This window comes from Hemicordylus capensis, chromosome 1 (assembly GCF_027244095.1).
Source record: "Hemicordylus capensis ecotype Gifberg chromosome 1, rHemCap1.1.pri, whole genome shotgun sequence".
NCBI classification, from domain to species: domain Eukaryota; kingdom Metazoa; phylum Chordata; class Lepidosauria; order Squamata; family Cordylidae; genus Hemicordylus; species Hemicordylus capensis.
The window spans coordinates 438,243,063-438,270,918 of record NC_069657.1 but is presented as its reverse complement, the minus strand read 5'-3'; the positions used below and the strand labels follow the sequence as shown (position 1 = coordinate 438,270,918).

The following is a 27,856-nucleotide window of genomic DNA, read 5'->3' as shown; positions in this document are numbered from 1 at the left end:
AGTGGCTCCATCCCCTGAGGGGAATATCCTACAGTGCTCACACTTCTAGTCTCCCATTCAGATGCAACCAGGGCAGACCCTGCTTAGCTAAGGGGATAAGTCATGCTTGCTACCACAAGACCAGCTCTCCTCTTGTAATATATATTACAATATATATATTACAGTATATATTGTATACAATGCTTTTATTACAGTATTGCTATACTGTACCCTTGTTTCATTCCTTCAGAAAGAAATGTGGGTTGGGGGAGCAGTCTGTCATGGTTTGCAAGGATATTTGGGTGGAAGGTGTTCATGTCCCCCTGTTTTGGGGGAGGGGTTAGAGACTATATTTTTGCAGGGTTGATGATCCTCCCCCACCACCACCACCATGACCCAACGTTGATTTCAGGGAAAATTCATGAACAACAATTTCCCCAAACGTGGATAATTTTTGCTCTTAGTTTTTAGAAAATTCAAACACTTCTACCATTTTTAAATTCATATGGATTTGCTCTCTCTCTCTCTCCTTTTCCATGTGATCTTAGATGGAAATTCACTGAAAGAAATAATATTGAAAGTCGATACAAGTACTGGTGGTTGTGTTCCTTGTCGTAGAATTAAGCATTGTGGACCCTTGGATTGTTCTCTTCCCTCTCTATGTCTGGATGTGTCAAGTTTGATCTTCCTAGCATGTGTTGTTAGAATCTGGGTATTTCAGGCTAATAAGCAGCTTTTCCCCTACTCACCTGCTATGATTAACAATTGACTCCAGATGACAGGGCAGGGGAACTTTTGGAAGCGGAAAATGAGTTTGTTCTTTTTTATTCTTTTTTTAAACTTCTGGACTATTAATGTACCACAAAATTACAAATGGGCAAGGAAACTATAAATATTTGTGGATGAAATAATCTAGATGTTTTTGTGCATATGTGTTTTGCTCACCACTGCAGTCCCTCATGGGCTTTGTGGTCTTAGGGCTGTGCTAAAAATAGTTCTCATGCATATGTGTTTGTGCCTCATGAGAATGGATGGAGGTGGTTTGATGTGAAAGATATTGCAAGAGTACCCATGAATACATTAACCTGACTCATGAGAATATAAGTGATTTGGAGTGAAAGCGTTAACATAGTGCAACATTGCAGTGTGACGTACAGATAAGCATGTTCAGAAAATTCCAGTGATTTTGTGTGGACTGGTTGAAATAACAGAGGAACAAAAAATATGGAGACACTGCAAGATGGACGTTCCTAGGATTTTTAGCATGTTTGTTGAAATCATGGTGGATTTTGGAATAGTCAGCAGACAACTCAGATTGTTTGTTTATCATATTTTTATATGGCTTGATATGTACATCTCTAGGATTAGGATTCAGGAAAAACCTTCCAAATTCTTTTGCGGGGGGGCAGAGGTTGTGTGTGTAACCATTGGTGGCAACTTGTCTAGTTCTTTATGTGTGTGTGTGTTTGTATTTTACCTTCTACAAGGCTAACCTAGCAGCATCACTTACCTTGAATATATCTGCTGTTGCTGATTGATGGATGAGAGCAGATGCGCTTTGGAAAAGGTTTCCATATGGCATCCCAGATGTGCCTTTGCTCCTTTATGAAAGAATTATTGTAAATTTCACAGTCGGGACAGTGTTAACAGTAAATAAGTATACGTTTCGTATGGCATGAGGAATCACTCATTCTACTAAGACTGCAAACACTGAGCCAGAAGCCGCACGGTCTAAGCCTTGATGGTACAAATATCATAATCAGCTGGATCCTTCGGTGTGCTCCACACAGAAACCCCATATCACATCAAATACATCTGTTGTTTATCTGATCAGCCAGTTGCCCACAACTTCACAAGTCCTCAAGGCTACATAGACCCTTCCATTATTTCTGTCACCTGCCTATCTGCTGACCTACTAATCCGGCAAGCGCCCCTGAAAACATCACTAGAGCCTCTCCCTTTGTGTGGACTCACTCTCCCTTTCAAAGCAATCAAGCGCCTCTCCTAGCTGGGCATTAATATTGCAAAAGTTTGCAGCTCTCATTAGCGCAGCGGCGGCATCTCCATAATGTATCTCTCGATATTGCCTAATTGTCTTTATGAAATCATTGTGCAGGGAAACATTCATTATAAAACACAACACACACACAGAATGCCATTCATTAGCCTGGATATAAAATGATAATTACAGTCAGAAGGTTTTCTGAGGCGGTCCTGGGTTGAGGGCTGCGTGCTAATTGCACTGTTTAAGGTTGCAAATTAATATGGAGCAAAAACAGTGTAATCAGCCAAAGGGAAATAGATCAAAATACATTAAGTAGGATCGTGGTGGTGGAGTTGCTTTCTCTCCCTCCACCCTACACACACACACACTGTCTAGGTTTGGATTAATTACATTGTTAGAATTCTAAACCGTGTAGCTGAATGTGGGTGACTGTATAATGAAAATATGTAACATGAGCCTTGAATCTACAAACCGGGGCGGGGGAGGGGAGGAGCAGGCTGGCTCTGGAGTGGCATCCAATGGAGAAACACAACACAGTTTCATCCGCAGAAGAAACTGCAGCAGCCTCTCCTGCAGCAGCCATTCCGCCATTGGCTTCTCCGCAGCATGTGACCCACGGAGCTTTCTCTGTGGTTTTTCTTTTCTTTTTCTCCCCCCCTGCCTTCCATCTGTGTGCGGAGCACTGATAGGCCGGGCTGATGCGCAGGCAATTTATCATCCTGATCTCCCACTGAGTCAGGGAGCTCTCCTGTCACCAGTATTGATTTCAGAGGATGGACTAAATTTCCTAGGATTTCCATTAAGAATTAAGAAAAAAAGCTATAAGCACGCAGGGTAGCCAGGCAGACATGGATATAAGATGGCACTGTGAAACCTCTCAGGTAGCTTCTTCTCTCACGGCCGATGCAGACCAGAGGCTAAGCACTGCAGCATGCAGGGTTTAAGAGACTGTTGGTCGAAAAGCAAAACGAAAAGAGGGGGGAAAGGAGGGGGGGGAAGCATTTGCACCAATTTACTTTTTGTTTTTTTAAAAAATGTTTTTATTTAAATTAGACAATGTCTCCTTGGAGATGGCATGCCATTAAAATACGGAGCTCAAATTTCTGCACGCGATCTGCTTTTAAATTTCAAGATCTTCTTCGGTTCAGGAAAATAGCACTTTAAACCCTGATGCTTTCTGTTTTCTTTATCTGCTGCTTTTCTAAGCCACAACGCGAGTGTGTGTGTGTGTGTGTCCTTTAATTTTAGCATGTTTGAAAATGAGGAAGAAATAAGAAGAAGCCAGTGCAAGCATGAAGAACAGATGCTTTCAATAATTGCTAGGCTGCTTTGTTGTTAATGACCTAGTAATTATTTTGGCTGAAAACAAATGCTTTAAACCCAGAGTGTGCATGCTTCTTGGCACAATTTTGCATGCAAGTGTGTGTTGATTTGCTTTTGTTGCTTTCCGACTGTTTACGGAGCAAGAATGTCTTTGGATTGCATGCATAGCTTTTTTTAAATAAGAGAATGTGCATGGAACGACTACATTTGTTTAATATTTCATGGTACATAATGCAAAAGAGCATCATCTTTAAAAGAAACAAACCCTAATGCTGGTATATTTTACAAGGGTGGGGGGAATCTGCATGTTGGTTACAGCAAATGTGGTTTTTTTCCTGGGGGGGATATTAACTGTCTTATTTATTTGTTTGTTTCTAATGCCGAATTGTCTGTAACAAACCTCCAAGGCATCTAATTTAAATTAGAAATGGTTCCAGGGTTTTTGTAGAAAATATATATATATATATATATATATATATATATATATATATATATATTTACAACCAGGTATAAGATGTGGATATTTGTGTGTGTGAAAGTACACGTGTGTTGTTGACCACCTATGGGAATAGCACCTTCCCTTCTTAGTCCTTCTTCACAACAGGCGTGAAAGGGTCTTGACACAACCTGTGTGTACCATGGGAATGGTGGCAGTCCCACTGCCCGAAAAGAGAAGCGTACCACAACAGGGGAGGGTGAGGAACAACAGATTTATCCGGAGAGAACGGGAGTAGAACAAAGCTTTAACGTAAAGAGAGTAATTGGCAGATTTCCTTCTCGAGTCTCTCGTTCTTAGATGGGCAAAAGGATTCCTCATACACATTTTCCCCAAATCACAGACAAACGATATACTCACCAAGAAGTTTGCTTCAATATTTGCCTGGATTTATAAATTGCCAGCATGATCCAGATGTCGAGAGAGCCCCGTGTTTTTTGTCGGGGAGGGAGTGGGGATGGCTCTGGTTTTTGTTTTGGTCTCAAAGTTTGCACGAAGTTTCTCTCTGAAATTTCATTCATCTTTGTGGCTCGAGTAACCTGTGCTCAGAGGGCAGGCGGGAGTGTGTCTCCCTGTCTGGAGGAAGTTAATTAGGAGACTGGGTTTTCTGAGGACAGTCGTTTTGGGAGTGCCTGGCATGCTATGGAAACTGCACAAGCCGTGTGGTGAGGTGTCATCCATCTTCTTTACCACTCCAGTAGATTATTGTTGCTGTTCCTGCTGATGCTGCTAGTAATAATGATAATAAAACTTGCCTCACTTAGAGTCTGTAACATGGATGATATTGCCAAAGTGGACTTGAGGAGTGGGTGGTGGGGATTTCCAGTATCTGGCAATGTTTGAGTCTACTGAATGAAACAGTTCTTCCCTTGGAATACTTCAGCCTGAGCGGAATTTCCATGCAAAAGTGCAAGAAAGTGAGTTTTGCTATTCCCCACTCAGTTTCCTAACAGGCATTCTTCATCTCTTGGGTATCATAGATAATTTGATACAGCTAACAGCCTTTACTAGAAGAGGCTAAGGGGTTGAATCGCCATGGAAATTGAATTGCCTTTCCCCATTCCCTCCTCGTAATGATCCCTGCAGGTTAATATATGGTTAATTAACAGGGCAGCCTGAAGAACTGCATTTAAAATGCTTAGATTTGTCGCTTGATGGCGGCAGGTGGTGCCCAGAAAGCTTCCAGTTCAGATTGCACCGCCCCTAATGATTCAGTTGAAAGTGGGTTGGCAGTTCATGACCTCCTAGGGCTAGTTTGTGCAGTCATCACACACTTGCTGGTCTAGGGGATGAGAGCTGGTCTTGTGGTATTGAACATGGATTGCCCCCCTTGCTAAGCAAGGGCCACCTTGGTTTGCATTTGGATGGGAGACTACATGAGCACTGTAAGATAGCCTCTTTGGTGGATGGGGCCATAGCTCAGTGGTAGAGCATCTGCACACTTGCAAGCAGAAGGTCCTAGGTTCATGCCCTGGCATCTCCCGGTAGGGCTGGAAGAGTCTCCTGCCTGTAACCTTGGAGAGCTGCTGCCAGTCAGTGTAGACAATGTTGAGCGAATGGATCCATGGTCTGAGTCAGTATATGGCAGCTTCCTATCTTCCTATGTTACTAGGTGGCAATGTTTTTTCTGAACTGTGTTTCAGGTTGCAAGTGCAGAGGTGTATGTTTGAATGCTCCCCCGTTAAAAAAAACAAAAACCAACACGCATCTCTCTGCCTGTAGAAAACTAGCTTGTCAGGAATAATGGTTCAATTTAGCCTTTCCCCCTGAAGTTTTTCACGCCCAGCTTTTAGTTTGCATCTCCTCCAGAATGGAGGTGTGCATTAACATATTGGCAGATTTTACCCTGAAGTCCCTGCGAGCTATCAGGGAGCACTTCACACACAATTCGGGTTTTTCATCAGGCGTTGAGTATAGCCCGATTTATATCTGGGGTTAAACAAATCCACTTTTTGCTTCAGTTTTTTGGGGCAGCTTTGAACTCACAGTAAAGCCTCTCAGAAAAACCCACGGTAAAACCTACTGTCTGGAAAAGCTCCCTGACATGCTGTTTTTCTAATTGCAGGGTGTTATGTGGTTTGGGTTTTTTTGTTTTTTTGTTTCCAGTGGAGGAACTTTCAAACAAAAATCTTTGCCCTATAGCCGGAAGTAGTTCATCAATGTAACTTTAAGCTTTGCTTCTCCATTCTTGCAGATGGGATAAACTGGGTCTTAGGAACCACCATTGTTCTCTTAGCTTTGACAAGACAATTGGTGCTCTCTTTTCAGTACTTCTGGTCCTCAGACCAGGAGTGGAAGTTCAGCTGGAGTTGCCGCCCACAGCCTGTATTTTAGCAAAAGAAGAAGTGCTTCTGGTTAGAAGCACACCCTTATAACACATGTTTTATGCATGTACAAGTATAATGTGACCCCCAAGTGTATACTCAAAAGGGAACTGTAGCCAATCCGTACTCCTTGCCTGATACCATTGTTTGCAGATACATGCTTGCCCAATTCACTCTTCTCATTGTCCTGTTTTCACTTAAAATATCTTCACACCGTCATCTTAACAAAACAAATGTAAAGTGTGAAGTGTCCCTGATGGTCCAGTCAAATGGGTTGTGTTTGTCTATTCCAGTGCTTTGCTGGTTGGTCTCGCTGATGGGGATCAGAATGATCTGTGCCATCAAGGTGGGAGCTGTGTGTACTCTGGGAATGCACTGCACATGGGAGGAATTCAGGGCAAAGTTGCAGATTTCTTCAACTTAGCTTTCAGGTTTCTAGCCCTTGTTAAGAGGATGAGTGGTGCTTGTTGAAACCTCAGAAGCCAGGGAAAAGCACTGAAGAGGATTTCCAAGGAGAGGGAGGAATTAGTGTACTCTGTTTACCTGTACAAATGTCTACAAAAAACTTGGTTAAACAGGTGTGTTTTAAAGATGTTAAGCATCTTATCTCAGCAGGGAGCATGTTGCAAAGTTCGGGGGCAGCTACAAAGAAGGCCCAGCCCCAAGTGCCATTGGACAAGCCAATAGCAACTGCAGGCTAACCTCCCCAGATGAACTTCATAAGCGGAGGGGATCATGCCAAAGAAAACACTCTCTTAGGTATCCTGGGTCTACTCTAGGCTGTTTAGAGCTCTAAAGGAGCCCCTTGTTATCCGCTGTTTCATGGATCGCAGTTTCCTGTATCTACAGACAGGTCTTAGAGACCCAGTTTCTTTATCTGCAGTACCAAAAATAGGCCCTCCCCCCCCTTTTTTCTTTCTTTCTTTTTGCCTATCCACAGTTTGAGTGGCCGGAAAAAACTTCCGGTGTCATTTCCAGCCACCATTTTGGAGCGTAAAGCCATTTTGTGGCTGTGGAAATGTCCTCCTCTTATTTCTGCCCCTCCTCCGCTTTCTGGCCTGTGATTTGGTGTGAAAACCTAACTCCTGGATTGCCAAAGGGTAAGGTTTCTTTATTTGCACCTAGAGGTGAGGATGGAACCTCTGCAGATGAAGAGGGCCTCCTGTACAGGTAATCACCAGCTCTGTTGCATTTTGATATGAGAATATCACTCTCCTGTTCGTGGGATGCTTGGAATGGAGGTAGGGGTTCCCATAAGCTCATGGGCATCAGCCACACTGATTGCTTTTCTTTTGCCACACTTTCATTTCCTGAATGTATGATGGGCAGATGAGTAGGAATGGTGTCTTCCTTGTCGGTTAGGTTACTCACTCTGGAATAGTTTGGTTGGATTTATTGTGGGTTAATGTGCAGAACAGGAAGATTCTTGTTTGTAGCCATGGCATCTGCTATGGCTCCTTGTTTTCATAGACTATTAATACATTCCTTTTAATTGCCACTTGTTCTGGTTGTGGTGCACCATTTGAGAGATTCTGAAGCTGTTCACATGAGCAGCCCTACCTGGGTAGGGCTACTCGTGTGAACTGCCGGGATTGAAACCGATCCCGGCACTGTCTTCCCCAGTAGCCCAGGATTTCTACCCACCCTTTTAGTTGGGTAAAAGGGCACAAAAGTGCCCTTTTACCCAGGTACAGGTTGTGTCTGTGCTCGGGCTGCACACCTGGGCACCTGGAGCACCTGGCTTGAGGGGAAATCCCTCAATGCACCACATTCCTTGTGATGTCTGGTACAATTTAGAGACACCAAGAGGTGTCTAATTAATTGTGCACTAAAGTGTCTAAATAATTGTACGCTACTTTGGTACAATTTGGAGAGGCTGGGCTTCATTTTCCCAGCCTCCAGAGATTTGTGCTGCTCAGAGCAGCGTGGATTGTGTGGGCGCGTGAGCCGCGCACCACACAAAGGATGACCGATCTGAGGGGAGAGGTAGGTTCAACCCTGCCTCCGTCCCAATCATGGTCATGAAACCATTACCTCACCTCTCCCCCTTCTCTCAGTTCTTCTCTCCCCGGAAACTTCCAGTATTATTGACTGTGGTCTGTTGATTCACAGAAGGAGAAGAGCCTCCTTTTGGATCATTTGTTTGAGCATTCCATGGCTGCCAAGCCTATATGCTCTCATTGGGAATGTTTTTTGTTCGGGTGAGGAGGTTCAGACTCCCCACACAACTAACATTTTGGGGCATCCTTCATGGTCCCTCCCAATACTTCCAAATACCTTAACAGGAGCTTATAGATCTGTGCCTATCTACCTGCTCAGTTAGCAGTCAGCAATATATTAATAGATATGTATGTACTGTGTTTTCGACTTTAAACGTTACAAGTCTGTATAGCACGATCAGTAAGAATATGCTTCCTTCCCAAAAAGGCTCACAACCTAAAGTAAAACCAGCATGAAGAGACAGCTGAAGAGCCAGCGTGGTGTAGTGGTTAGAGTGCTGGACTAGGACCAGGGAGACCCGAGTTCAAATCCCCATTCAGCCATCATACTTGCTGGGTGACTCTGGGCCAGTCACTTCTCTCTCAGCCTAACCTACTTCACAGAGTTGTTGTGAAAGAGAAACTTAAGTACGTAGAACATCACTCTGGACTCCTTGGAGGAAGAGTGGGATATAAATGTAGTAGTAGTAGTAGTAGTAGTAGTAGTAGTAATAAACACAAGGGTGACACCAACAGTAGCCACATGCTTGTCATGTGAGGCCTTTGATACATGATCCAGTTTCTGGTGGTAACCACAGTGCTCATTAGATTTGTGTACATTTGTTTCCTTTTACGATAAGTGATCACCTTGCTCGTGCCACAAAGGGTCCTGAAAGGGAAAATAACAACTTAGACTCTTATTAATAGCTCACAAAACCCTACCATGATTGTGCCTTGCACAAAGTGCTTCCAGGAAAAGGGGAGATCGGTGAAAATCATCCTCTACAAGCAAGCACTCACACTACAGAAGTTGAAATGCATTCACTGCAAACATACTCCCTTTTCCTGAAAGTATGCAGTGTTAGGCTGTCAGCCAGTACATGTAGTCTTAGCCTTTTCAAGAAAAAACAAAATACTGTAAACCAAACACAATCAGTGTCGTTAGCATACATGGAGGCTATTCATACAACTGAAAACCGGGTGGGACAAGTGTCCTACCCAGTTTTGGGAGCTGTGCATACCCCCAGTTTTCAGTTGTGTGCAAGCAAACAACTAGGTAGGAAGAGGCAGAAGTGACTGTGTGGGAGGCAGGGGTGTGCACGGAACCGATTCAGGCAGTCCAGTTCATCCAGAGTTTGGAGGAGCTGTGGCACTGCTATCAAGGTGCTCTCTTGTGGCTCCCTATTAGGAGTATTTTAATGGCAGGGAGGGTTCCACCCCTTTGCTTGTACGTGTGAATTCTCACTAGATTCTCCTTTACAAGCATGCCCCTCGAACTGCTGAACCAGTTCAGAACTGGTTCTATTAGAACCAGGGCCAGTTCAGCTTAAATTTGGACCGGCACCTCTTCCCCCCCCCCCCATCTCAAACTTGGAACAGCACCCCTGGTTTGAGTCTGAACCAGTCGAACCTGCCCAGTTCTCTTTAAACCGGGTTTGAATAGAACCAGTTCCGCACATCTCTAGTAGAACAAAATGGCCACCGCACCAGCATACAGAGGCCCGAACAGGCCGAATAAAGCGGCCGAACGGGCTGCGGCTATGATGACCGAGGCCAGAGGGGGAACCTTCTCAGGGCCCTCGCCCTGCGGCCTGGAGGAAGTCCCCCGAAGGAACTAAAGGTTTAAAAAAAAATTAAAAAATCGTGAACCCCCTCCCGGATCAGACCGAACCAGGGGGTTCGAAGGGGTGCCAGATCGAACTGGTCCAGTCAGGTTCGAGTCCGGTCCAGACTCGAACCAAACCAGGCCAGCCGGTTCTGTGTACATCCCTAATCTCTAGTGGGAGGCTGGAACTGAGTAGGACAGTGCCACCCTACCCAGCTTTCATACCCAGCACTTGGCCAAGGTAGATGGAAAAGCTGTCCTTCCTAGCTCATGTCTCTCATACAGTCACTCCTCCCTTAGTTAGTTGTTTGCACACAGCCAAAAATTGGGAGTGTGCACTGCTCCCAAACCTGGGTAGGACATTTGTCCAGTTTTCGGTTGTGTGAACAGCCTCATGGAGTACAGAATCACCAAACCTTGGAATTTTCATTGTCCTCTCTTAATAGATCAGCAAGTTCTTAAAATGTTCCAATGTGGTTTGAATCTGTGATATGTCACTGACAAATTCCTACAGGAACATTTTATAAATAGTTTAAAACCCATCTGCAGTTTTTATAAGTAGTTGTATTAAAAATATTTTTCTCCAATGTTATTTACTAAAGAATGTTCATTTTACCAAAAAAAAAAACCCACATAAAAACCCACCACCCACTTTCCTTGCTCTCCTCCCTCCTTGTGTAATGAGTAGAGGGAGGAGATTCCCCCTAATTGTGAAGCATGCATCATGACTTGTCAATTGCACCTCCAGAGTGTCTGTGCTGGTTGTTGTTCAACTTTGAATGTCCGTACATATTCTGGACCCTTTTCCCACCAATCCTTTTAAATATGGCAGTCTTTACCCCTTTCCTTGTAGTTAGGTGTGTTGGTTGCTAAACATGCAAATAGGTGTGAGATGAAGGGACTGAATTAGTGTAATGGCTGTTGCTGCCACAAAAATACTGAAGGCTTCCTAAAAACTGAAAGTGGTGTGATTCCTCTATGTAGTTCCTAGGGAGCTACACTAGGTTCCCTAGTGACTGGGGTCACATCAGAAGCTCTGTCACATGTAGAAGCCTGCAGGCTCTCTAAGCACAGGATATTAACTTTCCCTAATACTGCGCTTTCAAATGGTACCTTTTCTACCAGCATGAGCAAAATGGTTCATGAAGAAATGGCAGGCAAACAGATTCTGACACAGGTGGGGTGTTGTTATTGAAGACATTCTTCTGACCCAGTTTGCATATTAGATCAGACGTGTGTGTGTGTGTGTGTGTGTGTGTACATGTGTATGCACACACACACACACACACACCTGTATCAGTCTCTGTGTACAGGCCTTGACAAATAGCCAGGCAATGGACAGTTGACAAAATTACCAGATGTAATAATGGACATAGTTGGGTGAAAGACAAAAGGGCTTATCTTTATTCCCTTTACAAGTGACATATTTAGAACAAAAACAGGGCTGGATGGAAGAAACACAAGGTTTTATTTTTTAAAACTCTTCTTCTGAATAGCTTAGTCTAGGTGCCATTTCTAGCTGCCATGGCTTCCTGATACCTGGCATTAGCAACAGAACAGAAACAGAGTTGGTGGCAATTAATGGCACATTCATGTTATAAGCATCTTTGATGTCCAAGTTCAAAGCTAGACACTTAAATAACATACATCATTTTAAATAAGGGTTCAGATTAACAAAGGTGTGATTCTGCCGTTCAGTGTGCATCATTTAAACATCTCTTGAGTGCTATTCAATAAGTTCAAAGGGGAGGGATGTATTATTTATATGTCTCTTCTCGACTGTGGCCATTGCAGCCATTTGTTTCGTTTTTGTTTAAATGGATTATGAGGCTCTCCTATAGTGGGTGGACATTAAGTCAAAAACAGTGTCTGACCCTTATTATACAAAAAAAGATTATTTTCTTTGTGCAAGAGCATTTTCTGTCACTTGAGTAATGGCTGCTGGAAAGTAGCCAAAGCATTTCAGGTTTTGTTCCTGGAATAATGACAAAAAAAAGCCAAGTTGAGATGACCTCCAGGTTCTTGCAAATCGACTTCACTCGAAGGCAATAAATGGTTGTATGCTCCACAAATACAGGTTATTCCTTCCTGAAGACTCTTCCACTTCCAGTTTTAATCTTGGGTGTTTATGAGACATAACATTTGATGGCTAGTGTGATTATTCGGGCAGATCACTTCCAGGCCCTCCCCCACCTTAGAATTAACCAAGCCCAGACAATAAAGTCTGATCTTAAAAAGGAGGAGTGAGCCGGCTGGCAATTTCTGATCTTCCAGCTGGAGGACCATCCAAATTGAGGCATGGAATCATAGAACTGGAAAGGGACACTCTGTTCAAAACCTAATGTAATTTCAGTGTATTCTGATCATATGAGCAGAAGGTGTTAATAGGGAGCCAGGAGGGATAGTGTTCCAAGCCAATTCCTTGGAAGCCTGCCTCTGTGGTCTTATGAAGAATGGGATTCCCTCCAAGGCTAAGCATAAATTAGCAGTTGAGAATTGATGAAGTGTTGATCAGTACAAGCACTTCGGGAACCTACAAGAAGCAATGTCCCAAGAGAAGCTAATCTAAGCCTCATCAACCTCAGTAGGAATCAGTGGTGATGATCTGAACCAGCCTCGTTCAGAATAGCCTGCTGGTTTCTCTGCATGCACATCACTATCTGTAATACCTGGAGGCAAGAAAAGTATTCAAATACCCCTACATGTTTGCTTTCTTCTGGTCTTGTTTGAATGCTGAAATCTCTTAGCAGATTGCAGAATCTCTGACCCATCAAGCTGAGCACAGCCCACCCATCATTATCAGGCCCTGGTAAGTGCTTGACAGCTCCCCACACGCCCACTGACTGTCCCTTGTTTCCAGACCAAGGCAGACAGCAAAAATAAGAGGTTTCCAGCTGAGCTGCCATGCATGGCTATTGCATTGTAACTGGCTTGGAAGGTCGCATGTTGCACAGTCTTTCTCTGGATTTCTGCAAACTATATTTCCGATTAGCTTTTCAGTGGTTAGATGTAGTACTCATTGAGGTGTTTCAGCTGCGAGCCCGGTGGTTCGCAAGCGGGTGACCCGCTTCTGTAGCCCAATGCTTAAACCGGGTTTGCTGAGCGAGTGCTCTGCAAACCCGGTTTAAGCAATCATGAGTAGCTGCAGTATGGTTCTGCACCGCAGTTACTCACGAGTAGACCCCCGGCGGGAGGCTGAAAAGCAGCATCCCAGCTCGGTGGTATCTCCAGTATGCCCTGCATGCTCGCACAGGGCACACTTGAGCTTCCGGGGCCACGCAGCCCCCAATCCTTCCAGCCCCCACCGGTCCATCATGGAGCCGGCAGTCATGTGGGCAGCCGATCTGGCCACCCAGGGCTCCCGCCCTGCTCGTCTGCAGCCGCGGTTGTATGCACAACCTCGATGTGTATTACGTTGAATATTACATGGGCATCAACTATTCCTGTTCACTGTTTACCCTGCACTGCCACATGGGTAAGGAATGATTACAACACGCCCATGTTCTTCTGGACTTGAACTGGGGTCTTCTACCTCCTTGATCAACTTTTGTTTTTATCATTGGTATCCTCTCTTCGTAAAAGTGTCTTTGAACTGGCTTGGAATGGAAACTATTCTCCTGCAGTAGCACAGCTTTGCTTGTTCCACATGTGGTTCATCAGTGGTGTCCACGGAACCACAGAGGTGCAGTTCGATGCTGGGCGGGAGGTTCTTTAAGGGTGGGGGAGGGTGCACTTTCCCCTCCCGCCAATTTCCCCCTACCAGCATTTCATTTTTAGTTAAAACCATGGGGAAGAAGCGTACCTCCCTGCCACCCCTTCCCCCGTTCTTGGCTGGAAGTAGCGCCTGTGGGTGCGGCCATTGCGCACCTGCCCATTGTGTCTGTCACACGCGCAGGCGCTACTTCCGGACAAGAATGGGGGAAGGGGCAGCAGAGAGGTAGGCTGCCGCCCCATGGCTTTCACTAAAAATAGAGCACCAGCAGGGGGAAATTGGTGGGAGGGGTAAGTGCACCCCACCCTTAATGAACCACCACCACCCAGTGTCGAATCTTCAAGCTGGCGCCACCTTCGAACCAGTTCGGAGGCCTCTTGAATGGCCTCCGGACCAGTTTGTGCACATCCCTACAGTTCACTGCTCTGGATGCCAGTCACTAATAGAAGAGGGAAAGGAAGGAGGAGAGAAATGGATGCCAGCAAATGCGGGTCTGCATCTTTCAGCTTGGTTTCAGTTGGGGATTTGGATTCTGGTGGGAAGCCAAAGGCTTCACAGAAAAGATGTGTTGTGAAGAGCTGGGGTATAATGGGAGAGAGATTACATCATGGAGGTGTTATGAAATGATGATCCAAGCACAAAGGGTAGTAAGGGAGAATGGGAAGAGCCTTTTTAGAGAGTAGTTCCCCAGCTGATAGAATTGGAGACGTGACAATCATAGGCAGCAATGTAACACGAAGAGACCCATGCTAACTGGACAGAGGCACCTTTTAAACATGGTGATTCTCTTTATTGAGCAGGGGGAAAGTATCTGGCCCTATCCACCCCCAGCACTGTACCAACAGTGACTGTTGCTGGTGTCTATCTTATGTTTCTTTTTAGATTATGAGCCCTTTGGGGAACAGAGATCCATCTTGTTTGTTTGTTTGTTTGTTTGTTTGTTTGTTTGTTTGTTTGTTTGTTTGTTTGTTATCTGTGTAAACTGCATTGGAAACGTTTATTGAAAAGCAGTATATAAATAGTTGTTGTTTGGGTGAGTGCCATGGTACATAGGAACACAGGAAGCTTTCTTATACCAATGGTCCATCTAGCTCAGCATTGTTTACACTGACTGGCAGCAGCTCTCCAAGGTTTCAGGCAGGAGTCTCTCCCAGCCCTACCTGGAGATGCTGCCGAGGATTGAACCTAGGACCTTCTGCATGCAAGCATGCAAGTGCTCTTCCACTGAACTATGGCCCCATTCCCTAAGGGGAATATCTTACAGCGTTCCCATGTAGTCCCCCATCCAAATGCAAACCAGGGCATAACCTGCTTGGCAAAGGGGACAATTCATACTCGCTAGCGCAAGACCAGCTCCCCTCCCTGAGAGGAGACCAGATGATGAGGACTTGTATGTTGGACTCAGATCTTTACATTTAGAGCAACTTCCTCTCAATTGTGCCACCAGACATACTTTTGGGATTAAGGAGGTTGGTTGCTTGACTGTTGTGATCTGGAGGGTTCCAATGGCTTTTGTCTACTTCCAGTTGCCATCACTGTATGGTACAATAAAAGATTATTAAACATGGTTCACTTTCCCCCCCAAAGCAGTAGTGCATGAGAAAACAGAAGCAGGTGTGGGCTTGTGGTTATTTGTACCAGTTAGTGTAGGAATGACAGGCAGTCTCTAGGAAGTATTCAGCAGCTGCACTGGAGAAGAAGGAGGAAGAGGAGGGGCTTGGCTTTTGCGAATGCTGGTGTTACGTCTGGCATCTGTCAGCTTCTGTTGTTCCATTAGTGGAAACAATCTGGAAACGGAGTTTGCTCAGCGGTGTGCTTTATTGTGAGGAAGCTTCTGACAAAGGGAGCTTGTATTATCGAAGGTGTGTGGAGAGCCACAAAGTGGGAAAGAAGTGTGTGGCGGTGGGGAGAGATTTCGCATCAGAATGCATCAAAATGTCACGAAGCACAATGCACGATAGATGTGGGGTGACGATTACCGTATTTTATGGACTATAAGACTCACTTTTTTCCTCGAAAAATATCTGTCAAAATTCAGGAGCGTCTTATATGTTTTAACAGTTTAATATGTTAAAACTCTGAAAAACTGGATTAAAATTAAGGTGCGTCTTATAGTCTGTAGCGTCTTATAGTCCGTAAAATACGGTATAGCTGGCTGTTGCAAAGAAAGGCATATAGGGCACCATGTTTTACTATAAATGGCAAAATACTGTATATTCAGACCTACTTAGAGCTATCCAGATGTAACCCTTAATAAATTGGTTGGAGTCCAGAGGGTCCCTTATGTGAAAATAAAGCATTTCTGTTTAGTAATCTCCCCACCCCAGGTTTTGGCCCTTCTGCCCCATGCCACATCCCACTCTGTTTTAGGGGACACCCCTACCCTCCTTTTTGAGGGTCTACGGGGCTCATACTTGAGTGAGGAAGCAGCAGAGCCCCACTGCGTAAAGAGAGTTCTTCTCATTTCTTTTGATCCAATGTATTACTTTCAAGGTCCGAGATGTCAAAATGTGCTGTTCTGACATTATGCTGTACATGTACATGTGTGTCTGTGCATGACTGTACATGTGTTTATTTTAAAAGTGGACTTGGATACACTTTCTATCTGTATCCAATGCAGGGTACAGATAGAAAGTGTATTACAGTATGTGCATTGAGCGTAACATGCAAATGACTGTATGCGCATACAAAGCAATCAGTTTGCCCCTACTATACCTAAGCAGCACCGCACACTCCAAACCTTCCTTATCTTCTTTCAACACCTCTCTGATAGGAGGGAGGCTTAAAGAGACTTCCTATAGGAACAAATACTTCTACAGAATATTCATGCTTAGAGCCTTCTGTTAAGTGTTCTGGGGGACACCCAGAACAGTAGCGTTGCCAGCATCGGTTGTAAACATTGTTAAATGCAGAAAGGAAAGTAGAAGAGTTCTTAAAAAACAAAACAAAACATGAATGTATTTTCTAGATAATGTACATGAATTACAGGAAATACAAACAATGACAAAAGTTTCAATTGACACATGTGAAGTGACCCAAGAAAACATGGGAGTTGGAAAACACATGTAGACATCTGGACTTGCGTTTTTGTGTTGTATACATAAATACTGTAGGGATAAAGAATTGTTTTGGATCCTTTTCCAAATCTAACATTGCATTTTTCATCAAAATCCAAGGGCAAGAAATGGTCTAGGTCTTAACAGTAACCCATGAATCTTTAAATAATGCCCCTAAGGCTCTGTGCTGGTAGCAAATTATATGTTCCTCACCCCTTGTTGTGTTGTATAATTCTTACATTTTCTCATGCAACATGTGGTAGTCTTGGGAAGAGGAGAAAACATAAGAGTATCTGACTTTATGGTTAACTATTAAGGGTCAGTGGATGTCTGGCAAGAATTGAAATCTTGGGATGTCCTTCTGGTTCTGCTCTTGATCATTTCATGTTCCCCCTTTAAAATGATGGGCATAATCCTCAGATGCTTCCAGAACATAATGATTAAATAGAACTAGAAGCAGGAGATGAGCAAGAGAAGTGTAGAGTAGTGACTGGCACGTATTAGTCATTACATTGCATCTGTGTTTTAAATAGCTGAGTGGTGGTCTAGGAAAGTACATGTGTGCCCTAACCCTGCAAAGAGCTCTATGGAGAAAACAAATGCACTATCAGCCACCTAATGGCATAGCGGAGAAGTAACTTGCCTAGGGAGCAAGAGGTTGCTGGTTCGAATCCCCGCTGGTATGTTTCCCAGACTATGGGAAACACCTATATCGGGCAGCAGTGATATAGGAAGATGCTGAAAGGCATCATTTTATACTGCGCAGGAGATGGCAATGTTAAACCCTTCCTGTATTCTACCAAAGACAGCCACAAGGCTCTGTGGTTGCCAGGAGTCGACACCATCTCGATGGCACAACTTAACCTTTATTCTGACAATAAGGAGGCTGCAGCAGTATGCCATTCCAAAGCAGCTGTCAAAGAGGGAGGGAGGAAGCTATGTGTTTGTGTGATCACCTGCTGCAAAACTATAATAGGAATTGGAACAGAACAGAGGCTGTGGTAGAAAGCCAAATGGGCTCACAGTCCCCCAGGAGCATGTGCTACAAAAGCTCTCTTGAAATCACTCAGAATTGCACTTAAAGTTAAACACAGCTGGGGCAGGAAATGTTTTGGATGAGTTGTCCCTGAGTTGGCAGGGGTACCCAAGCTCAGGTCCCCAGATATTGTTGGGCTACAACTCCCATCAGCCTCAGCCACAATGGCCATTGTGGCTAGGGTTGATGGGAGTTGTAGTACAATATCATCTGTGGACCCAGGCTTGGGAACCCCTACTCAGGGAAATATAAAACTCAGTGGCAGATGAGAGAGACAGAAGGCCTGATCCGCACATGCATGTGCATCCTTGGCAGCTTACTATTGGATAATTTTACCACTCCATGAGGCTATTCACACGAGCATGCAAAAACGGGCTAAGGTAACCCAGCCTGGTTTTGCATGCTCGTGTGAACCACCAGGATCGTGCCTGATCCCGGCAGCTACATGGCGGCAAACCCGCCTAAGTAGCCTCCTCATTTTTGTAACTGTGTGTCAGCCGCGGCTGCTTGCAGTTGCAGCTGGGACACTCAGATGGGGAGGGGGGATCTTCATAATGCACCGCACACTTGTTTAGTGCATTATTGGAGCTCCGAGGCATGGGGGAGTGCATGGTGGCGTGTCCCGGCACCCTGACCTGTGGAGCTGCCGGGAGCTCAGCGATCCCCCTGCCCAGGGAAGAGAGCTTGGTCGTCTGCAGGGAGGGTGAGTCAAACCTGCTCTCCCTGCAGACCTCCCCGGAGCTCTTCTCACTGATCATGAATAGAGTTCCTATACTTTTCAGAGACAGGTGGTCCCACTGAAAGTTGGATGTGAAGGGAGCGGAAAGCTGTCAGTGGTGTTTGGTCTTGGGTGCCTATTTCACACACACGCACATGCACTATCAGTGTTGCATGACGATTGGTGGATTTATGCCCGTCATTTTAATTTACTTTATTTTTATTTTATTCAATTTCTATACCACCCTTCCAAAAATGGCTCACAGCGGTTTACACAGAGAAATAATAAGTAAATAAGATGGTGTGACCACGCCCGGAAGAATCTGTGCTTCCATGGAGGAGCCACAAATGCTAAACAAATAATTCCCTAAGGCACTGAGAATCACAAAGATTTCAATTTTCTTAACAATGCACGTTAAGGAGAATAACATAGAATATCATAGCATTTAGATCTGCTTCCATTTTACACCTGAAGCAAAATCTGATGCAAATTTGGAAGGTCCTGCATAAGCAACACACCTGTAGGAATTTTAGGGAAAGTTGACAAGATTGCAATATGACTAGCAAAATGTCTCAGGTGAGAAGTTCACACATTTCAGTTGAGATCTGGCAGCCTCCCACACAATGTGGGTTGTTTGGTGCTGTAAAAAATTGGCTTTTTAAGAAGGCATTTAACATATGATGCTGTTCAGTGATTTTATTTGGAGGCTCTTTTAGTTGTCGAACATGTTACAGCATGATGAATTTTATTGCTGCTATTTTGCTGTGTGCTTTTCTTTATATTTTTTGAGTTCTGTATATTTTATTGATTATTGTAAGCTGCTTTGCTAGAGAAAAACCAGGCCTAAATATTTACATAAATAAATAATGTCTGCATAAAGTACTAAAGAGAAGTAATCATCAGGAACCTTGCTTTAAGATATTGATTGATTGGTGGTGGTGGTGCAAAATTCTCAGGTTGTTCAAAGGTTAATGTTGCAGGAGACCCATCCTAGTGGTGTCTGCTGGAAATATTCTAAGTTGGCCGTCTGGGTTGAAGTAGTCAAAGCTCTCTGAGCCTACATATATATTTCAGCAAATGAACACAGGTCGAGTTCTTCATAGCTGGCTCATGTCTCTTCTGGGAGCTGGGGGGAAAGTACATTAGAAGTAGAGATGGGTGAGCATCCCTGAAAGTGCTCGGAATTTCTCAATTGTCTGATTTCTTCCCCTCCACCTCCAAAATTGGGGGAAATCCAGATAATTGTTCAGAAATTATGGGGCTTGCAAAATTACCCTCCTCGCCCACGCTCCCCTTAAAGAACTCCCTCACTCCTACCGTCCTACTTAGCAGTGCCCGGGGCAGCCATAGGGGTCAGTGACATCTCTTTCCTGCCCCATCCTGTTCTGATGTTAAAATCTTCAGTGGCCTTTGAGATTAGTAATCTTCCCCAAAGGCTGTTGCAATGCTCTCCTTTGAAGTGAGCCTTGGCGAGATCCCAATTATTTTCCAGGAACTAACTCAGCGAATTTTACTAGCATCACTAATTGCAAGAGATCCCTCGATGACAATCTCCAGTTGGAGAGGTAGAGGTTGCAAAACTGCTTGAAGGACCCTGCCTGAGGCTTTGGACATCCATCACTGGTAAAAAAAAATAGGCAAGGCTGGGCTAGATGGACCAGTGCAGGCCTTGACATTTTTCTTTGGATCTAGGCGCCAGCCCAACAGTTTAGAAGCCAGACAATGGGCGCTTGACAAAATTACAGGACTCAGCAGTGGACATTGTGGAGGGTGGGGGACGGGGAGGGGAGATGATTCTCCTGCAGCATCAAACCTCAGACAGCCTACCAGTTTTGTGCTACAAAAGATGCATTTTTAAAACAAGATTGCTGGTGCCTACGTCTCTGTGGTACTTTACGGAGACATTGAGCCCTTTCTCACGACCAGTGAGAAAGGACAAGAGGGCTAGCAGGGAAGAAGCCTTAAAAAGCTTACCTCCCCGCAGACGACCGAGGGCTCCTTTTTCTGCAGGCAGATCGCTTGCCCAGACGATTGCTGACTACTGCCAGCAGCTTGGATGGTCGGGATGCCAGGATGCGTCGCCCGGCATCACCCTGCCCCCTGGAGATCCCATAATGCACTGCACAAATGTGTGGTGCATTGTGGAAATTGCCCACTTCCTGAAGCCGACCAGGACCCCACAGTCTGCTAGCCCCGACTGCTTGCGCTGGGGCTGGCAGATGATCAGGAAAATGAGTTGTTCTTGTTCTTCTTGCACTTGTTCTTCTAACCTCATTTAGGAGTATGGCTCCAGAGGTGGGTTTGCCGCTGAGGCGCCACCAGGATCAGGCCCGATCCTGGCCGTACACACACACACAGGCAAAACTAGGCTGGGCTTCCTTGGCTCAGTTTTGCCTACTCATGTGAATAGCTTCATTATTTAGTTATGTAAATATATCTCTAGCTGGTTTTTCTCTAGCAAAGCAGCTTACAACAATCAATAAAATATACATAACATAAAAATAATAAAGCAAAGGGTAACTTTATCCCCTTTACAAGTAATATACCTAGGACACAAACAGAGCCATCTGGGACAAATAACTACTTTATTAAATAATTCCACCTCTGAATATCCTGGTTGAATTTCTAGGCACCATGGCTCCCTGGCACCTGGGATTTGTGAAGCCCTCGACCAATAGTCTGATGATTGCTACGGCAGCTTCACAAGTTCATATAACATATCTCCTGTCAGCAGAATATAACATCCAAACTTTGTACATCTTACTCTTAACATTTATCTGAAATTCTGGTTTTGATGTCATGCAGGAGATTCAAATAAATGTTGCCTGTGCGTATAGCACATCATCACGTCTGTTGAATTCCCCAGTTCATTATGAATATTAGCTTCAGATCTGACTTTGAATCCATCTCCGAACGTAATTTCAGGGAACATAATAATAAATCTTGTGAAAGCAGCTGTGAAATGTTGAGGATGACTCTATACGCAACGCCCTAGGAACTAAAATAAAAAATCTACCCTTGTTTTATGGCCTACTGAGTGCGGAGGGGTGGAAATGGAATTGAATATCTAGCCATTATCCTGTTCTGCAGGTATGATTGCTTTTTAAAGCAAATTAATTTTTTAATTGGTGTCATGGGATAGCACAAAACAACAGGTTTATCTGTGAAACCAAGCAGAGCTTTGTTGAAGAATTCACGCTGATAGGTCCCTGACAGGTTATTGTTTCCGCCACCTAAGTGTTAACCATTTTTAATTAGCTTTGGCATTTTTTTCCTTCTTAGTTCTCTCCCCCCCCCCCCCAAGCTGAAGGCACTGCATGTGAAATCTCAATTAAGATTGCTTCATTTGAAAAAGAAAATCTTCAACTGTGGTTTAACGGAACCTACTTCCTACGTTCACCTCCAGATGTGCTTTGAATTATCAGGTGCATTTGCTATGCTGTGCAATGAGTAGATGGGACATTGGCCCAAGGTGACAGACTTGCATTCCATGCTGCCTACTCAGTGCTTCTGTGGTACTTCGCTCTATCCATTGGCTGTGGGACTTGGGTGGTATTTCGCAATCTTCTTCGGCTCTTTAGACTTGTGTGTTAAGTAAGGATGGGCTGAAAGTTCTCAAGTAAGAATTTTTGACTGACATCCAGACTGACTTATTGAATAGTACTACTCAGGGAGTAGTCTAAAGCAGGGATTCCTAACCTTGGCTCCACAGCTAATGGACTACCGCTTCCATCATCCCTTTCCATCATCAGCCTTTGGCCATCATGACTAGGTATGATCAGAGTTGTAGCCCAACAACATCTGAAAACACAAGATTGGGAACCCCTGGTCTAAAAGTCTACTTAATTACGATTGGACTACTCAGGAGTAACTTAGTTTAGTTATCAGCCATTGGATTTTAATCAAGAGAGCTGAACATGTGCTTAACTGTTCCCTACTGAATGAAACAGGATTTACTAGTGTTTTTTAGCTTTAGTGTATGGGGGGGGGGAGTAGGTCATATGTTATAAATAATATTTGGATTCTACAAAATAAACTCTGTGCCATCCAAACCCACCACTGCACTTGTACTGACATCAGCTGTTCCAGGCTCTTATTACTAAGGTCAGATTTATGGTAAGTAAAATGCAGGCAAATTATCTTTATTGCTACTTACGGTACACACTTAATCAGGAATATATGCAATGAGTGCTTCACGTAATTGAAAGTGATTTGGTGAGAAATCTGCCCTTGCCACTCTAGCGTTTGTAAATTATAATCGCACCTTCGAGGCTCCCTCTGCAGCTTTCAAAATTTGGGATATGGAGAGAGAGAGAGATGCAGCTTTCCTTTTTACATGAGGGTGCCTTGATGCTTTGACGTGATTCTGATGTTAAACCGGATGCAGAAGGTAACAGCTTTTCCAAAGAACAAATCGCTGCATGCAGCAGAGGTTTAATTATTAGCATAATCTCATTAAAGTGAATTTAACTTCCGAAGCTGAGCTACTGGAGATGCAACCTCTTTACAAAACATTTGCTAGGCTGTGTATTGGGGAGGTGAGCTTTCTGTACACTGGGTGATGCTTTCAGGGGAATGCAGATGGCCCAGGAGTCTAAATAAGGTGAGGGAATATGGGCACTGCCTTGCATAAGATCTAGACAGAGTTACAAAGTGGGGATCAAAGATCATGTAATATATATTGAATTATTAAAGTAATATTGAATTAGGCTGCATTTTCATTTCGGTACAGAATAATTGATCATGTTTTCAAAATGAGAGATGAAAAGTGAAAAGCTAAGTGAGGGCAGCAGGCCAGCTTGAAATAAGGACTACCCTGCTGTTCTTTTTGTTTGTTAGTTTTGGTGATAGTTGCCATTGTGTTGATTCTGTCTTAATGCTTGCTGTTCTCCTGCCCTTCTTTCAATTATACCATGTGTGCAGGCATATGGATCGGAAACATTATACTGGAACCAGTTATCCACATAACATTTCCAGAGCCATATCTGTGACCAGGACTTGAAGTGAATCTAAATTCTCTCTCTCTCTCTCTCTCTCTCTCTATCTATCTATATAAAATTCTCTGAGGTATACCAGTGGCTAATCCTGTGTGTGGCAGTTCTCATGAGAGTTCACAAGCAGAAGCACCGTGGTGATTGGGCAATGGGGATTCCATGTGCAGATACAACAACAACAAAATATTTATATACCGCTTCTCAACAAAAGTTTCCAAAGCGATTGTACAGAGAGAATAAATAAATAAATAAATAAATAAGATGGCTCCCTGTTCCCAAAGGGCTCACAATCTAGAAAGAAACATAAGATAGACACCAGCAACAGTCCCTAGAAGTACTGTGCTGCGGGGTGGACAGGGCTAGTTACTCTCTCCCCCTGTTCAATAAAGAGAATCATCACATTAAAAAGGTGCCTCTTTGCCCAGTTAGCAGGGGTGATATGGAGGAGGAGCCTGTGAGAGCAGAAGCCCTTTGGTTATTGGGCAGTGGGGATTCCATATGCAGATAGGGAGGAGGAGCCTGTGATGGTTAAAGTCAGTTGGAATGCAACTGTTACTGGTCGGAAAATGTTCTTGATTGTGGATGAGAGGAATAGATAGATAGGGGAGGGGTCTGTGAAGAGAGGGGTCGTGAGGGAGGGATGAGCCCCTTCAGGGAAGGAGGCCGCCATTGTCTGAATTAGATGAAGAAACAAGATGAACAAGATCTGTTAACTCAGGAAGGGAGAGAGAGAGAAAGGAGGGGAAGAAAGGGAAAGAGCGAGTGGAGGATAGGGGAAGAGAGAAAAAGAAGAGAGGGGAAGAGAGAGAAAAGGAAGGGCGAGGACGGGCCTGAGCCTTTCAGCGGCCTGAGGGGAATAAGCGGCTATGGTGGCAGCGGCAGCAAGGAAAGGCTCAGCCAACCAGTGCTGCTGCTGCTGCTCCTGTGGGGAGGAGCAGGAGCAGATTGAGGGTGAGGGTGGGGAGGTCTCTGGGGATAAGGGGGTGCAGCTTGGCCAGTAGGTGCCACAACGCTGAAGCCACGACCAAGAGAGGTGAGGGAGATGGAGTAAAGGGATGGAGGAGCGACCAAGAGGGGTGAGGGGGATGGAAGCAACCGGCTGGAGGAGGAGGAGCAGAAGTGCAGCTCAGGTGAGGGTGGAGAGATCTCTGAGGTGATGGGGGCTGTGACGGGGTGAGGAGAGCAATCAAGTACTAGCGTGCAGATGCTCTGCACGGGTTAAGCTAGTTGTTGTTATTACTATTATGTATATAACACTTTTTCAACAACAACAACAAAAGGTATCAGAGCAATTTACATAGAAAAAGAATGATGGTTCCATCTCCCCAAAGGGCTTGAAGTCTTTAAAACAGCCACTGGCGGGATGCTGTGCTAGGACTCAATAGGGCCAGTTGTCCCCCGTCCCCCCCCCCCCACCGGCTTCATATAAAGGGAATCACTACTTGGAAATGTGCCTCTTTTGCCCAGTTAGTAGAGGTAATTCCTGCTATTCTAGCCATCTTAGGGCTAGGGCTGCACTAAATGTTTCACCTGCAAAGGCTTCTGGAGGAAAAACAGACTTTAAAGAACTGAAATGAAATGTTAGCCCAGTCCCCTAACCGTTTTGCAGTTATTTAACCTCTCTGCTCTTGCTTGAGTGTCATTTTCTCCCCTGGCTGTCTACCTTATCTGAGTGATCCCAGAAAATGAGGGACCATGCAGTTAACATAATACTGTAATGTCACAATATCATGGAGCCAAACAGAATTGACTGTATGGTGATGTCACAAAGCCAGTTCCTAGTGAGGCAGTGCTTTCTGCTGTCAGACTGAATGGGCAAATATAGCCAATTCAGAGTGAAAGCAGTGGGGGCCAGTGCACATTTCTCAACCAACAAAATATTGGGTGAAAAAATTCTGTTGCTCCCCATGTCAGTACTACAGTGGTATCATCCACCCTTTCCATGTGATTCCCTCCCCATAACCTTCTAGAGTAACGTGGGGAAACATCTATGTGGAGGCAAAGAAAGAGCCATCTCTCAATTCTGAGAGCCCACCAATTGTAAAAGATATTAGGGCACAATCTCACAGAAGCTGGTATAAATGGAGGATGCTGATCAGCTGGACTGCTTGGGCTGTGCCCAAGGACTGCCAAAAGATAGCTCCTCCATCTCTAGGATGTATTAACTTGGATTAGCCCAGTAATCCACTCAAAACATGTTATTCCATTCCACCCAGAAATACAGCACAAATTAGTTAGCATATTTGGTGATCACCAGTTTGTGTGTTAATAAGCTATTCTGCTCTGCTCATCCACATTTAATGAAATAGGTTTTCAAATGTCTGAAAGGCGATTTGCATGAATAATGATGTTGCATCTTGTGCAATTACTTCAAGCGTTGCCTTCAAAGGAGGCTCAGAAAGCACAAAGAAAGAAAGGCAACATTGCCATTGTTAGCAAGGAGGCTGTCAGGGCATGCCATAAATACCAGGATGTTGTTAGGTGGAAAAGTCATTGATATAGGAAAGGAAATTTTAAAGAGCTGCTAAGCTGTAGCGCTGATAAAGCTAAAAGTAAGAGGGGTGCTTTTTTAATCATCTCTGTAAGCAAATGCAGAGGATGGTTGCTCTCCCCTGTGGCTTCATTTTATGTAGGACACTTTGTACCCTGATGGATCTTCTGCAGCAAATGTCTCTGTTGCTGAAGCAAAATATCAGGCACTGGCAAAACCCAAAGCTGTTATTGCAGGGGAAGCAGTTTTGAAAATTATGAATCAATAGATTAAAAGACAAAAGACGTGGGGAGGGGGATAATTTTCAAGATTTATTGAGGGTGGGCATGGAGGAGAGAAGATGAGGATGAGAAAGGCAATATGCACAGAGCCGCAGGCTTTGTTAAATGTCAGCATTTTATTCAATGCATGTGTGTGCCACCCTTCAACACATTAGAGCTTCCTGGGCAGCTCACAAGAATTAAGACATCAGTGTCATTCCAGTAGGCAGTAGGAGAGCATATGGGGAGCCAGACCTGAAACTGCCATCTCCCTGGAATATAGGACGCTGCCTAATACTGAGTCAGACCATTGGTCCATCTAGCTCAGTATTGTCGACACTGACTGGCAGTAGGTCTCCAAGGTTTCAGGCAGGAGTTTCTCCCTGGAATCTTCTGCCTGCAGAGCAGATGCTCTGCATCTGAGCTATGACCCCATCCCTGGTTTCTACTTGCCTTACTTTGGATGGTGGGTGTACCTGGAGGAAAGAGTTGAACAAAGAAGTAGATGTTCCTACAGGCATTGGTTAATACTAGCACTCTGGATTGTGTTTTGCAGTGGATCAGGAACCAGTGGAGTTGTTTAAGAATAATCAAAGCATGGTTGCTGTGCCCAGTCCCAAATAGCAGCCTTTCAAAGTAAGAACAATGCCTGAGCAGTCTTCAGAGACAGCCCCACATACAATATCTTACAGTAATCTCTGCTAACTGGACAAAGGGCACCATGTAAAGTGGTGATTCTTTTATATTTAGCAGAAGGGAGTAGCAGCTAGGGGTGTGCGAGCCAGCTTGTGGTCAAGCCGGTTCGGACCCAGCTCGAGGGTGGGGGGGATAAATTGTCTTTTTAAAAAAAATGGCGACTTCCTGCCACCGAGGGCTTTGGCAACCTTGGGGAGTGCTGCAGCAGCCATGGGGGGTCTCCAGCAGCTCCCCCTCCCACACCGGCCTCCCCACAGGCCAGTTTGGGCCAGTTTGGCCCTGTGTGTGCACACAGTGGCTATTTTTTGGGCCGCCACACACACAGGACCGAACCAACCCGAACCGGCCAGATTTATCCTATCCTGGCAAAACAGATGGCCCACTGACTCTAGGGAGAGCTAAGAAGTGGTTTGAGTACATGCATGGAGGATACCAGATCCCTCCAGACTGTATTGGTCTTTGTGAGCATCAAGACAATGTTGCTTCGAGACCATTCAAAAGGACACAACAATAGCCTTTAGGGTCCTTCTAAGGTCCTTGATTATGTCATCGTTTAGATCCCTTTGTTCTGTAATGCTGATACCATATTTATTTTATGAGCTGTATTTAAAACACTCAAATCTGTCTCCTGTGTTTGATATAAGCAACACAGGAGAATACCCTCATGTTGGTATACGTAGCATAACACCCAGCAATCCAGATTTGTCAGGCCATTCTTTTTGCTCATTGTGCATTCTTTGGAATCCAGTGGGATGAATCTTCCCATCATTGGATCTCAACTCTTTGGGTGCTCTCTATGGACTCTGTGATGTTCCACAGAACTCGGACAAGATGCTTCTCTTGTGGCTATTTATACACTAGCAATAGCAATAGCACTTACATTTATATACCGCTCTATAGCCGGAGCTCTCTAAGCAGTTTACAATGATTTTAGCATATTGCCCCCAACATTCTGGGTACTC

The 27,856-nt window shown here is 44.5% G+C and overlaps 1 protein-coding gene across 35 annotated transcripts in view; it reads left to right on the top strand.

The window, feature by feature from the left end:
* NRXN1 (neurexin 1) overlaps positions 1 to 27,856 on the top strand; it is a 1,475,796-nt gene that overhangs the window by 1,391,308 nt on the left and 56,632 nt on the right. For 2 of the 35 annotated variants that reach the window (XM_053244556.1, XM_053244545.1), the window contains exon 1: positions 24,518 to 24,577. The exons of 31 other annotated variants lie outside the window; for them this stretch is intronic. In XM_053244556.1, the coding sequence (XP_053100531.1) occupies positions 24,533 to 24,577 (45 nt within the window). In that variant the 5' untranslated portion in view covers positions 24,518 to 24,532. Of the gene's footprint in view, positions 1 to 2,668; positions 2,866 to 24,517; positions 24,578 to 27,856 lie in introns of those variants that run through there. 2 more of the 35 variants (XM_053244574.1, XM_053244566.1) reach the window with 2 other exon arrangements.